The following is a 14,413-nucleotide window of genomic DNA, read 5'->3' on the forward strand; positions in this document are numbered from 1 at the left end:
CCCCTCTTTGTACCACTCTGAAATCTTATCGAGATTGACTTAGTACTTATGCAGCTTCTTTCAGATTGTACTTCATAACAGATAACTGCATCTGCAACAAATCTGTTACTATTAATGTTGTCCACAAGGTCACTGATATGCAGCATGAGCAGTACAAACTTCCCTGGGGCACACACAACAATACTCTACATTTGACGACCCTCTGTCCAATGTAACATGCTCCGTCCTCCCTACCAAAAAGTCCTCAATCCAGTCACAAATTTCACTTTGCACTCCACGATTGAACTTTTGACAATAAGTGTAGGTGTGATACTGAGCCAAATGCTTTTCGGTAATCAAGAAATACAGCATCAACCTAACTGCCTTCATCCAAAGCTTTCAGGGTGTCATGTGAAAAACATTCAAGTTGGTTTCACATGACCAACGTTTTAGGAATCCATGCTGGTCGGCATGGAGGTCATTCTGTTTGAGCTACCCTTTTATGTTTGAGCTCAGAACATGTTATAAGGTTCTGCAACAAATCGATGTCAAAGACACTGGACAGCAGTTTTGTGAATCACTTCTACTACCCTTCTTATAGAAGGCTATGACCTGAGCTTTTTTCCAGAACTGAAGCCTCAGGGATACCGGGCGACCTCCCTGAGTAAGTAGCCTTTCACCGCGCAGAGTTACTGTGGTGTGGACTGTGTAGATCCCCAAATCTTGTGGCACCAAGATGGACACGACAGAAGAAAATAAATTAAAACAAACAGACCTCAGACACCCAAACATCGGGGTCAGGACTTATGGAATGCACTCCCACTACTGAATCACGGTCTAGACCTGAGCCAGAAGTGGGACTGTACCTGAGAAGTTTGATCAATCAAGAAAAAGCCTTGTCTGGGTCCCAGAGGAGGAAACTTCCCAGGGAACAGAAACAAAAGGAAGGCAAAGAATGGCTTCTCGAACATAAGTGGAGGCAATCAAAAGGGCTTGAGCCCAAGACCCCCAAGAAAAAACTGTCTTGCATTGAAGGGGATACACAGACCCCCACAACGTCGAAGACAGATAACAAGCGAATAAGGGAGGAATCCAATGATCCCTCCTCTCAGGATAAGCGAGTCCAGAAAAAGCCGAGGCAAGAAATAAGGAAACAGACCTATAGTACTGCAGTCTCCGTTTTTAAGATGGCAGTTATCCAAGAAGGCTATCTACTGGTAGGCATCAGCTCCAAGCAGGAGCAGTTCATACAGATGGGCCTTTTGAGAAGATTGGGGTGGGGGATGTTGATCCAGGACCCAATTTCAGGAGGGTCTATCTAGATCGTGGTACCCTCATTTTTGTCTGCGAGGGGTCGCATACGGTGGAATGGCTCAAGGACAAGGTACCCACGACATCCCCGTGAAAGGATGTGAAGCTGCTGGTCAAGACAGCAGCTGAGCTTCTTAGGACTACAAAGGAATCAATACGGGTACCAAAGATCGTTAGGAATCAATATGGGTATCAGAGATCCTCAAGGATCTCTCTCCAAAGACTGTTTGAGAAAATAGGGATCCACAACCCAAAAGGATTGGAGAGTAATCAACCAGAAGGCTGTACCAGAAGGATGAACCCTGGTGGTGGAGGTCAGATAGAAGTCTCTGAAGGCCATGCAAGAGCGAGACATGAAATTGATTTTAGAGAACCCGCAGATCACCATCAGGGTAATCAAGGACCTCAAAGGCAACGATGGCAGCAAGACTGGAGGTGCTGCAGATTAATCTTCAGACAGTAAAGGGGCCACTGCTGCCCTGAGCCGCTGCCTGTGGAGACAGGAAATGGACGTGGCCCTGATATAAGAACCTTACTTATATAAAGGGGGTGTATCAGGCATCGATGGCACTGGAGGTAAGCTGATTTATGCCAAAAATCTAAGAAACTCCAGAACATGCATCTATGTGAGAAATGGAATTTCTTTCATGCCAATGATGGATTTCTGCTCCAGGGATCTGGTGACTATCAGGATGCAGCAACATGAGGAAGGTATCACGAGGGAAACTGGTTTGGGCTCAGCATACCTTCCTTACAAAGACAGCTCTCCTCCTCCTTTGGAGGTGAGGAGACTGACAGAAGCTTGCCATCAGCAAGGTGACCAACTGTTGGCTGGATGTGATGCCAATACCCACAACCTAGTGTGGGGCAGCAAGGACACCAACAGTAGAGGTACCTTCTTGAATTTCTCTTGTCTAACAACTTGGAGGTCCTGAATAGGGTGATGAACCTACAATCAGGAATAGCAGAATGGAAGAAGTAATTGACATAACCTTTGGTTCCATGATGATGGGCTGCTATGTCAAACAATGGCATGTGGTGTTGGAGCCATCCTCATTGGACCACATGTATATTAAATTCAAGGTTTAAATGGGAATCAGATAGACCATGGACTACAGGAGTTCCTGGAAAACAGACTGGGAGACATATAGAAGGGACGTAGACTTAAGCTTATCAAAAATTAAAACCTTGATAAGGAATCCAGCAGAGTTTGAGGAAGTAGCAGAGGCTGTCACCTCTGCCATAGTGACCTCATACCAGGACAACTGCGCAATCACCAAGAAGTGCACAAATAGGAGCATGCCTTGGTGGAATAATAATGTGGAAATGCAAAGAAAATAGGTGCGAAGACTGTTTAACCTTGCAAGATGTAAAGGACAAAGGACAAAATATCATGAGGCCCTTGTCAACTACAACCTTGCAATTAGACAAGCAAAGGAGGCATCCTGCAAGGCATTCTGTGAGGAAGTGGAGGGCACAGCTGCTCAAGCCAAACTTCACAAAGTCCTCACTAGAGCCCCAACTAATCCAGGAGGCCCACTGAGAAAAGAGGATGAGGAATATACAAAGACAGCACATGAGACACTGGAATTGCTCCTCAAAACTCACTTTCCTCAATACACTTTGGCAGTTAACAGAGCAGAATGCGATCCCCGAGAGACAATGGCTCTCAGGCACTAAGAGAGGAATCAGACCAAGGAGTGTGTCAACTTCAAAATATCCAATGGGTGGTGGTAACATTCCCACAGTTCAGTTCAAGCCACCTGGCCCAGACGGAATCTTTCCAGCTCTCCTGCAACATGCAGGAGAGAAAGCCAGGGAGAAGAGATCATACCAAGGCCAAAGATACAAGACCAATCAGTCTGTCCTCCTCCATCCTTAAAACATTGGAAAAACTGGTTAATGTACATCTTGGGGAGAGGAGACTAACTAGGGCTCCTCTACATTCAAACCAACACACATGCCAATCACATAAATCATGTGAGACAGCGCTCCATCAACTCACTGGGAGGGTGGAGAAAGCACTTCACTTTCAAGAAATAGCCCTCTGCATCTTCCTGGGTATCAAGGGGGCCTTTAGTAACAACCTTCGATTCCATGGTTAGGGCAGCAGAGGTGCATGACCTAGGGACCACTATGTGTCGGTGGACTAGGGCCATGCTTAGTGGAAGGAAGGTAGAGGCCACCATGATGACTGAAAAGATGGTAATTAACACCACTAGAGTTGTCCACAAGGAGGAGTTTCATCCCCTTTATTGTGGAGTCTAATGGTGAATGAACTCATTGAGGAACTAAATCCCAGACAATGGTTTTGCCAAGGATACGAAGATGACCTTGTCATAGTATTACTGGCAAATTTACTGACAAAGTGAGGACTATGGCACAAGGTGCACTGGACATAGTGCAAGACTGGTGCATTAAACAGGATCTGTTGTGGTACCATTCACGATGAAGCACATCCAAAACTCAAGTCGGAATCTAAAGCTCCTCGATGAAACTCTGCCTTTGAAGGGGATAGTGAAATATCTAGGGGTAACCTTAGATGAGAAACTAACATGGACCCCTCAAATTAAGAGCATCTGCTCCAAAGTGAAAGGTAAACTTGTGGGTACCAGAAGGGCTTGTGGCAAAAACTGGGGGCTAAGCCCCAGTGGTATGCCCTGGATATACACCATGTTGGTTAGACCTAGGATCTCCTACGGGGCCATAGCATGGTGGAAGAAGGTAGAACAACAGGTTGCAGCTAAGGAGCTTGCTAAGGTGCAGAGACTGGCCTGCTTAGCCATAACAGACGGAATTAGAGCCAAACCAACTGCTGGGATGGAAGCCATGCTGGACATGCCTCCACTACACCTTTGGGTCAAGATGAAGGCAACAGCTGGTACATACAGACTCAAAACTGGTAAAAACTGGATCTCATTGGGATATCCAGAATCATACACTAAAATAGTGAGTAAGGTAAATATAGGAATGGCTGGGGAAATGTCGGCCAACTATATAAAAACTGCCAACTGCTTCAACAAGCCTTACAATATAATAATTGGAAGCAGGGAGCAGTGGAAAAAAAACTACTTCGACACTGTACAGGGGACATTTTCTGGTTCACTGGTGGATCAAAATCACATCGAGGTGCTGGGGCCAGGGTGTACGGGGTTCTGCCAAGACTGGAGGGGTCGACGGAAGCGACGGTCCCACGTAACGACTTTGACCCGTGACGTAAGGGTGTTATGTGTGACGTCATGATGGCACGGAGTTTGGTTTGTGAGTGTGGTGTGTTTGTAGATGTCATCGTGTTGTGGTTTGTTGTGCTCTCTGGTGGTACGTTCAGGGTTTTCGTTTCTGTGGTGTAATGGGCTCAGTTTGCTTTTGCTCATTATCCAGAATTATTTGAGTGTCAGCTGTGTTGGTACTGGAATTCGTTTCAGTGAGTTAATTTTGTGTGAAGGTTAATTTAGTGTTGTTCGCTGTACATCGTGTGGTAATTTTAGTAAAATTAATTGGTTGTTGTTTTTGTTCAGGAATGGATATGACGAATAAAATTAACAGTGCGCAGGTCACAAGAAGTGTTCGATCCCAATGTGTAGCTGTGTATGTTGATATTGGTATCTGGATATGTTTTTGAGCTATATAGGCCAAGGGAAGTGTTTGATCCTAATTTATGGGATCGGGAGCTGCTGTTAAGCTACATACGTCAAGTGAAGTATCCGATTCCAGATGATTTTGTGTTTAGTGGTATTTGGGGAGTTTTGTGATGCCTGTTTTTTCGTCATTTTGTGTGGTTTTGTATGGGGGTGGGTGTCTAAATTTGTTTATATTTAGTTTGCCCCCACCCAAAAACAACCCATTTCCCGCATTTGTCCCGTTAGTGTTATTAGGCTTTTTGTGGAAAGTGTGTGTGTGTTTTTCGATGTATTTTCGTCCTCATAATGTGTACGTACCGACTTCATATGCGCCATATTGGAATCATGGTTTATGGTCGTTGTGACATCATGGGTCAAAGCAGATGGGCGGGATCGGATGCTTCCGTATTTCCAACTGGAGGGCATCCTCTCTCTAGGAAAACTGGCCAGGGTATTCCAAGCTGAAATTAATGCAATAAAGGTGTGTATGGTGGAGAATATGCACAGGTGCTACAAGGACTGTAGCATCTATATCAGACAGCCTGTCAATCCTGAATTCATTGGCCGCTCCTGCAACAAAATCGAAGATTGTTGCAGAATGTCACAGGGCTCTGGTCGAGCTAGGAGGAATCAATACGGTAAACCTAGTGTGGGTCCCTGCCCACTCAGGGATTGGTGGCAACTAACAAGCCGACACATTGGACAGGATGGGGGGCAAAGACTCCATTCATGGGACCGGAACCTGTCCTGACAATCACTAAGACTATGATCAAACTAGCACTATGGAACTGGCTTAGAAGACAGCACTTAGAATACTTGGACCAAGGTCTATAAACAAAAACACAGTAAGGTAATGATGCCAACGCTGTGTTTTAAAAGAAGCCCTGTAAAACTGGGCTTGAACAGGAAAGAGATTTAACTCATGGTAGGACTGATGACTGGTCATGGGAATTTCAAAAAACACCTACATACAATGGGTATAGCAGAAGATGACCCTAAATGTAGGATCCGTGATGAGAGGGAAGAAACTGCATCACACCTAATCTTCTAATGCATTGCATTGGAGAGCAAGAGGGCAGAATTTTTGGGACAACTAGACCAGAAGAAATTGTGTCTAACAAAAAACTGTTATTAAAGTGACTCGTTGCACTAGTGCCTATCATGTCATTACATAAACATGACAAACAGAAAATACATATAAAAACAACAAAATCGCCCTCCAAAAATATAATTAAACTAATGGGATCAGTGCGGGAAACTGGGGGTTTTTGGGTGGGCACAAACTAAATATTAACACATACAACACATACCACGACACCAGACCACACAAAACAATGACATAAAAACAACACAAAATTCCCACATTCCACTACCTTTACAATATCCACAGGAATCAGTCACTTCCCTTCACCTCTACAGCTCACCCGCAATTGCTGATACCACAAAATAAAAACCAACACCACCCAAAAATTATAATCAGACCGTAACTATCAATACCACAAAACCAACAAAAATTGGAATCAAGACACCTCCCTTCACCTATATAGCTGAACAGCTCAAGATACCAAAATCCATCTAAAACCAAAAAATTGGAATTGGATACTTTTCTTAAGTTACATATCAACCACAAGCGATGATGTGACTTACCAAATGAAAGTGCTGGCAGGTCGACAGACACACAAACAAACACAAACATACACAAACATACACACAAAATTCAAGCTTTCGCAACAAACTGTTGCCTCATCAGCAAAGAAGGAAGGAGAGGGAAAGACGAAAGGATGTGGGTTTTAAGGGAGAGGGTAAGGAGTCATTCCAATCCCGGGAGCGGAAAGACTTACCTTAGGGGAAAAAAAGGACGGGTATACACTCGCGCACACACACACATATCCATCCACACATATACAGACACAAGCAGACATATTTAAAGACAAAGAGTTTGGGCAGAGATGTCAGTCGAGGCAGAAGTGCAGAGGCAAAGATGTTGTTGAATGACAGATGAGGTATGAGTGGCGGCAACTTGAAATTAGCGGAGATTGAGGCTTGGTGGATAACGGGAAGAGAGGATATATTGAAGAGCAAGTTCCCATCTCGGGAGTTCGGATAGGTTGGTGTTAGTGGGAAGTATCCAGATAACCCGGACGGTGTAACACTGTGCCAAGATGTGCTGGCCGTGCACCAAGGCATGTTTAGCCACAGGGTGATCCTCATTACCAACAAACACTGTCTGCTGTGTCCATTCATGCGAATGGACAGTTTGTTGCTGGTCATTCCCACATAGAATGCGTCACGGTGTAGGCAGGTCAGTTGGTAGATCACGTGGGTGCTTTCACATGTGGCTCTGCCTTTGATCGTATACACCTTCAGGGTTACAGGACTGGAGTAGGTGGTGGTGGGAGGGTGCATGGGACAGGTTTTACACCGGGGGCGGTTAGAAGGGTAGGAGCCAGAGGGTAGGGAAGGTGGTTTGGGGATTTCATAGGGATGAACTAAGAGGTTACGTAGGTTAGGTGGACGGCGGAAAGACACTCTTGGTGGAGTGGGGAGGATTTCATGAAGGATGGATCTCATTTCAGGGCAGGATTTGAGGAAGTCGTATCCCTGCTGGAGAGCCACATTCAGAGTCTGGTCCAGTCCCGGAAAGTATCCTGTCACAAGTGGGGCACTTTTGTGGTTCTTCTGTGGGAGGTTCTGGGTTTGAGAGGATGAGGAAGTGGTTCTGGTTATTTGCTTCTGTACCAGGTTGGGAGGGTAGTTGCGGGATGCGAAAGCTGTTGTCAAGTTGTTGGTGTAATGCTTCAGGGATTCCGGACTGGAGCAGATTCGTTTGCCACGAAGACCTAGGCTGTAGGGAAGGGACCGTTTGATGTGGAATGGGTGGCAGCTGTCGTAATGGAGGTACTGTTGCTTGTTGGTGGGTTTGATGTGGACGGACGTGTGAAGCTGGCCATTGGACAGGTGGAGGTCAACATCAAGGAAAGTGGCATGGGATTTGGAGTAGGACCAGGTGAATCTGATGGAACCAAAGGAGTTGAGGTTGGAGAGGAAATGCTGGAGTTCTTCTTCACTGTGAGTCCAGATCATGAAGATGTGTGGACTCACAGTGAAGAAGAACTCCAGCATTTCCTCTCCAACCTCAACTCCTTTGGTTCCATCAGATTCACCTGGTCCTACTCCAAATCCCATGCCACTTTCCTTGATGTTGACCTCCACCTGTCCAATGGCCAGCTTCACACGTCCGTCCACATCAAACCCACCAACAAGCAACAGTACCTCCATTACGACAGCTGCCACCCATTCCACATCAAACGGTCCCTTCCCTACAGCCTAGGTCTTCGTGGCAAACGAATCTGCTCGAGTCCGGAATCCCTGTAGCATTACACCAACAACCTGACAACAGCTTTCGCATCCCGCAACTACCCTCCCAACCTGGTACAGAAGCAAATAACCAGAGCCACTTCCTCATCCTCTCAAACCCAGAACCTCCCACAGAAGAACCACAAAAGCGCCCCACTTGTGACAGGATACTTTCCGGGACTGGATCAGATTCTGAATGTGGCTCTCCAGCAGGGATACAACTTCCTCAAATCCTGCCCTGAAATGAGATCCATCCTTCATGAAATCCTCCCCACTCCACCAAGAGTGTCTTTCCGCCGTCCACCTAACCTTCGTAACCTCTTAGTTCATCCCTATGAAATTCCCAAACCACCTTCCCTACCCTCTGGCTCCTACCCTTCTAACTGCCCCCGGTGTAAAACCTGTCCCATGCACCCTCCCACCACCACCTACTCCAGTCCTGTAACCCGGAAGGTGTATACGATCAAAGGCAGAGCCACGTGTGAAAGCACCCACGTGATCTACCAACTGACCTGCCTACACTGTGACGCATTCTATGTGGGAATGACCAGCAACAAACTGTCCATTCGCATGAATGGACACAGCAGACAGTGTTTGTTGGTAATGAGGATCACCCTGTGGCTAAACATGCCTTGGTGCACGGCCAGCACATCTTGGCACAGTGTTACAACGTCCGGGTTATCTGGATACTTCCCACTAACACCAACCTATCCGAACTCCCGAGATGGGAACTTGCTCTTCAATATATCCTCTCTTCCCGTTATCCACCAAGCCTCAATCTCCGCTAATTTCAAGTTGTCGCCACTCATACCTCATCTGTCATTCAACAACATATTTGCCTCTGCACTTCTGCCTCGACTGACATCTCTGCCCAAACTCTTTGTCTTTAAATATGTCTGCTTGTGTCTGTATATGTGTGGATGGATATGTGTGTGTGTGCGCGCGCGAGTGTATGCCCGCCCTTTTTTCCCCCCTAAGGTAAGTCTTTCCGCTCCCGGGATTGGAATGACTCCTTACCCTCTCCCTTAAAACCCACATCCTTTCGTCTTTCCCTCTCCTTCCTTCTTTCCTGATGAGGCAACAGTTTGTTGCGAAAGCTTGAATTTTGTGTGTATGCCGACCTGCCAGCACTTTCATTTGTTAAGTCACATCATCTTTGTTTTTAGATATATTTTTCCTACGTGGAATGTTTCCCTCTATTATAACCACATATATATATATATATATATATATATATATATAAAAACCACACACACACAAAACAAATTCCCAAACCCCACCCCCTCAAAACACAAATCCGCCAACAAAAATTAGAAAATAAACAAAACTTGATCACACACTACAACTCAAAGACAATTGCAACAAAACAGATCCTCCACAACATAATCATAAAACAACCATCCCCCTCCCCCACCCATAAACATACCAACAACCTGCCCCATCCACCTTCCCCCACCACATACAAAAGCCCCTTAACTAACCACCCTTGGCCTATACATTTTATTAACAGCCCACGAAAAAATGCAATACTCCCCAGGGACGCTCTTCCGCCAGCAATATTCATTTAAATAAGATTGCACATTAGAAGAGCACTTCTTCCCCCTCCCTATGACTGATTTAACCGCCCCCCAAAAGCCCCTCTACTGTATTAGTACATGCCCCAGTCTCTTAATTCATGAAGTCTAAACTATGACTGACAACGAAATGATCATAACCCCTCTTCCCCAACCCCCTATAAGATGAAAAAGCATCTGAAAGTACCATACTCCCCTCTATATCCTCATCAATAAATACCACCAATTCCCTCTATGTACACCCCTCCAAAACCCTGGAAACACAATCTGCATATCCCCTCCCCTGAAATAATGCCCCCCCCCCCACACCCATAAACTAACCAGAGACTTACCCCTGCCGTATTTTCTCTTCCCAAACTGTGACTTCTACCTCGACCACCATCCACGGCCCACCCAACTTACCCCTGTAATTAACATATTCAGAACAAACTTCCATACAAAAAGAAAACCAATCTAAAACTGCCCTTTCATTCACATCAGTCTCATGCACACAAAAACTGATGGAGGATATGTAAAAAAAATAAAATATCAAAACTATCTCCTTCATGGCCAACCTAGACTTTTCGAACCAGGTACCGCAGCTAATGGAGCGTTAAAGGTTATCCCTTCGGCACCGCCACATGTAGGCTTAACAGTCCCTAGTCCAATACGCCAGAACTCTGGCCAACCGCATATTCTCTTTATAGACACTGCACATGACTATTTCGGCCGCCAGTCCAAACACCTGCAAAAAACTTTATGAGGGACATCATCTCATCCCCCACCTCAGCATGCAACCATGAACTGTTGAATTTCACTTTCATATACACACCTCACACAAGTAGCCACAAAATAAACGCCTTACCGCTCGACAAACAGCAAACCAATAACACTAATCGACACTGCAATCACAAAAAAACATTAATTGTTAACTCACTGAAACCAATTTCCATTCTTCAATCACAGCCAATACCAATTAATTCACACTGTGACAACGATGCTCAAATGAACGCAATATGCCACGTAACATGCGGACCATTCACACGCCATCAGAGGACACCACCAACCGCACCAAGACAACATCTACAAACACAACAAACTCAAAGTAAACTCCGCACCATAAGACAACAATACAACATCTACAAACACAAACCAATTCAAACTAAACTCCGCACCATCATGACATAACACACCACAACACCCTTATGTCATGGGTCAAAGCTGACTGGTGGGATCGCATGCCTCCACCGACTCATCAATCGATACCCTTTCATGGAAATATAGATAAAAATATCACCTATAATTACAATTCCATTTTGTTCTTGCCTGTCTTTTCAAAAAAAGAAATTCAATATAAATATTAAATATATCCGATAAGAAACTATGAATGTGCTGAGCTGCTTTCAAGTTTTTAATAGTTAATTGTAATCTCAAGTTTCTCCACTGACATTCTTTAAATCTGACTAAACAAAATTTTTTGTCTCTGCACAAGAGAAACCACCTGTTTCAAATCAAATGCCATTCACATGAACATGAAGACAGGAACATACTCAAATTTTGTAGAAGGCATTTATAATTTCTCTCCAAATAAACATTTTCTCATTGGGCTGTAAACTAGGCCCAACCTACCTCAAACAAAAAATTGAAGTAGGTTTACTCTCTAGTAGTCATCCCATTAACATAACCAGATGGACTGCATATCACGCGCGCAAAAAAAAAGGGAAGGTATGCCACTGTAAAATTCTATTGTCTGGTTGCTGAACATGTAAATTATCTGATTTCCATCTTAACACTTGTCACACCGTGAACTCTTCTCTGGTTGTTCACATTAGCCAAAGAACTATATACAGCTGTCTGAGCAGTTGCTAATAACTGTGCAGCTTCGCTAGATATTAATAGTTTATTTTCCCTAATGAAGATATCATCTTGAGTACAAAGGGTGTGTGCAAACATTTCACAGTGAGACAGCAGATAACTCAAATTACACAAATGTTATGTTTAGGGGTCATATATTTGTCGTGATCCTGGTCTACGGGGGAAAAATGATTAACCTAATAAAAACCTTAAAAATTATATTGAAACACGAACATGATTTGCCACATGTCATTGTACACTTCATAACATTTACGAGTTTGGAACAAAATTACATAACCCATCAATAGTTTAAGAGAAATACACTTACTTGATCATCAAGCGATAAGTCTGTGAATACAGGAACATCAAGCATTTTGGCAGCTGTTGAACACACCTCAATACATTCCTCAACCCGACGCGGCACACGCTTTCACAGCCAAAGATCAGTCTTGCCTCTTGCGGTCTTGAATTCACAGACATACATATGTCCGTGCTCGGTCCTCACAGATGTGCGCTTTTGTACTGTCCAGTTGTCGAATCTGATAAAATTATTATAGTGTACCGATCGTTTAACCGCAGGAAAAACAGCAAGCAATTCTGCAAAGCAGTATAAATTACACATAACCAGATCAAATATAATGAAAGAGCAAAGTTATAGGACAGCTACCGTTGTTTTTTTAAAAAAAATATGTTGGTAGCCGTGACTGCCATCAGTGCAAACTGCACGGTATACAGCGAAGACGGAACGAAAGTAGGTGTATGTTGTTGTGTACAGTTGTTTAATATTATACTGAATGTATAGTAGTATCCTTTTGTCATTTTTTTCGTTATCAGCGACGTGATAGTTGATATCAGAGTGATTGACAACTGTTCTTTGTCTTATTGGGAGGTTGTACAACTTCCGCATGTAGTGTGATGAGCGACTGACTACTAATCTTGCGTCATGTGTTCATGTGTTGCGCTGACGTTACTTTTTAGGTATTCCGATAACGTCTGGGAAACGATTTATGAGTACTTAGTATTACGTATATTGACAGTATTGATCTACACTTTACTGTGCCAACCACCTCCGTAAGTGTAGGCGTGCTGGGTGCGACACATCTCAGCTCATACCAGAGCTTTGATCGTTTTCCGTGTCTGACGTATAGTAGTATGCTTTAGGATCTGAATAGTGAATTAAAAGAAATTAATTTGTCCCCGTCGAAAAGAGAAGTAGTGTAACAAAACCTGCGTAGCTACCGAAATATAACGACATTCTTATTCCTTGCAGATGGCTAAACGCACTCAGCCAAATTGGAAACCACCAGAACTTGCTGAAGGGCCAAAATTAAGGCTTTACAACAGCCTTACAAGGCAAAAGGAAGTGTTCATACCTCAAAATGGACGGGAAATTAAATGGTATAGTTGTGGACCTACGGTCTATGATGCATCACACATGGGCCACGCCAGGTAATTATAGAAATTTTGTACAGATGTTCAAATAATTATTACAGACTCAAGGGGGCCATCATTAGCACAGAAAGGAATGAGATACATGGGTATGTATGTATAACGTACAGGAGCACATTAAATATTATGTACAGATAATTTTGTAGAGTTGAACTGAATTAAAAAAGTAGTAGGCCCCACTTCTATTTATCATACTCAATGTTTTTAACAACATCCTCTACTTCACTGAGGATTGTCATCACAATAACTCCTAAATTTGATGCTTTTGTTTAGTTTACAATTGGCTTTAGCACTTAAGTATAGTAATGTGAAATCATTACACTGCTTTGCATGTACATTGAGGTAAATGTACATTTTTGACTTCTTTCCCAGATACCACTCTCCATGGGATCCATGGAAAGTGACTATTGTAATTTAGTGAAGAAATTACGTGCTTGATGAGAGATGGAAAAAAGAAGCAGCTCACACTTTATACCATTTAAAAACTTGCTAATGTTTTGAAATTTCCACATTGCTTATGTTAGATTTCATCTGCACAGCAAAATGATTCCCAACATTCACATAAGATAGAATTAATCATATAAATCTCTACCAACTTTCACCAAGCTGATTTTTGATAAACAGGTGATGTAGGTTATGTATCCAATTTTAAATAATAGACACTGATATCACATACATCATACATTTATTACCAATGTGGTCAATATTTACTAATAAAACCCTCACGTCTTATCTAAGCTGATAGTGCTGTAAATATAATTTTGTCATTTAACAAGAGTTAGCTATCAGACAGAAATCTGCACAATATTTGTAATAACAACACTTTGCCATCCGCACATTTCGTATCAATGTATTCGCTTGGTGCCAGCAACGCTAATTCGTATTACTTGGCTTGTTGCCAGCCGTTCTGGACGTTATCAGGAGATTATAAATTGTTACATTGTACTAATCTCATTGTTAGTTCTCGTAAGTTCTCCGTCCTGTTTCCCTACTTTCATGAAATTTTGAAGACATACATACATTCATAAATAAATACAAAATTTGTTTCATATGTTTATTTATTTGCATTTTCTTTGGTACTTAGTATTTCTCTTTCATATGATATGCAGCAAAACAGTCTCTGAGATGTAACGCAACTCCGCAAGACTTGCACGTTAAGATATTTTTTTTTTTTTAACATACATGGCAGTGTCTTCATTTTCGTTTATTTATTTTGGAAATACATAGGCCTATTAGTGGGTGTTGCTTTATGTGACCGGAAAGTCTATCAACCGAATCATGATGTGACAT

General features: G+C 43.2%; 2 protein-coding genes across 4 annotated transcripts in view; one reads left to right on the top strand and one right to left on the bottom strand.

Annotated features, from left to right (window-relative positions):
* LOC124621773 (eukaryotic translation initiation factor 3 subunit M) overlaps nucleotides 1-12,150 on the bottom strand; it is a 67,993-nt gene extending 55,843 nt beyond the window's left edge. The window contains exon 1 of the mRNA XM_047147206.1: nucleotides 12,003-12,150. Within this exon, the coding sequence (XP_047003162.1) occupies nucleotides 12,003-12,047 (45 nt within the window). The 5' untranslated portion in view covers nucleotides 12,048-12,150. The remainder of the gene's footprint in view (nucleotides 1-12,002) is intronic.
* Nucleotides 12,151-12,257: 107 nt separating this feature from the next.
* The window catches only part of LOC124621771 (cysteine--tRNA ligase, cytoplasmic), an 83,828-nt gene continuing 81,672 nt past the window's right edge, over nucleotides 12,258-14,413 (top strand). Inside the window, exons 1-2 of one of the 3 annotated variants that reach the window (XM_047147203.1) lie at nucleotides 12,258-12,425; nucleotides 12,945-13,123. In XM_047147203.1, coding sequence (XP_047003159.1) covers nucleotides 12,363-12,425; nucleotides 12,945-13,123 — 242 coding nt within the window. In that variant the 5' untranslated portion in view covers nucleotides 12,258-12,362. Of the gene's footprint in view, nucleotides 12,426-12,455; nucleotides 12,746-12,944; nucleotides 13,124-14,413 lie in introns of those variants that run through there. The other 2 variants (XM_047147204.1, XM_047147205.1) reach the window with 2 other exon arrangements.

This window comes from Schistocerca americana, chromosome 7, assembly GCF_021461395.2.
Source record: "Schistocerca americana isolate TAMUIC-IGC-003095 chromosome 7, iqSchAmer2.1, whole genome shotgun sequence".
Taxonomy (NCBI): Eukaryota; Metazoa; Arthropoda; class Insecta; order Orthoptera; family Acrididae; genus Schistocerca; species Schistocerca americana.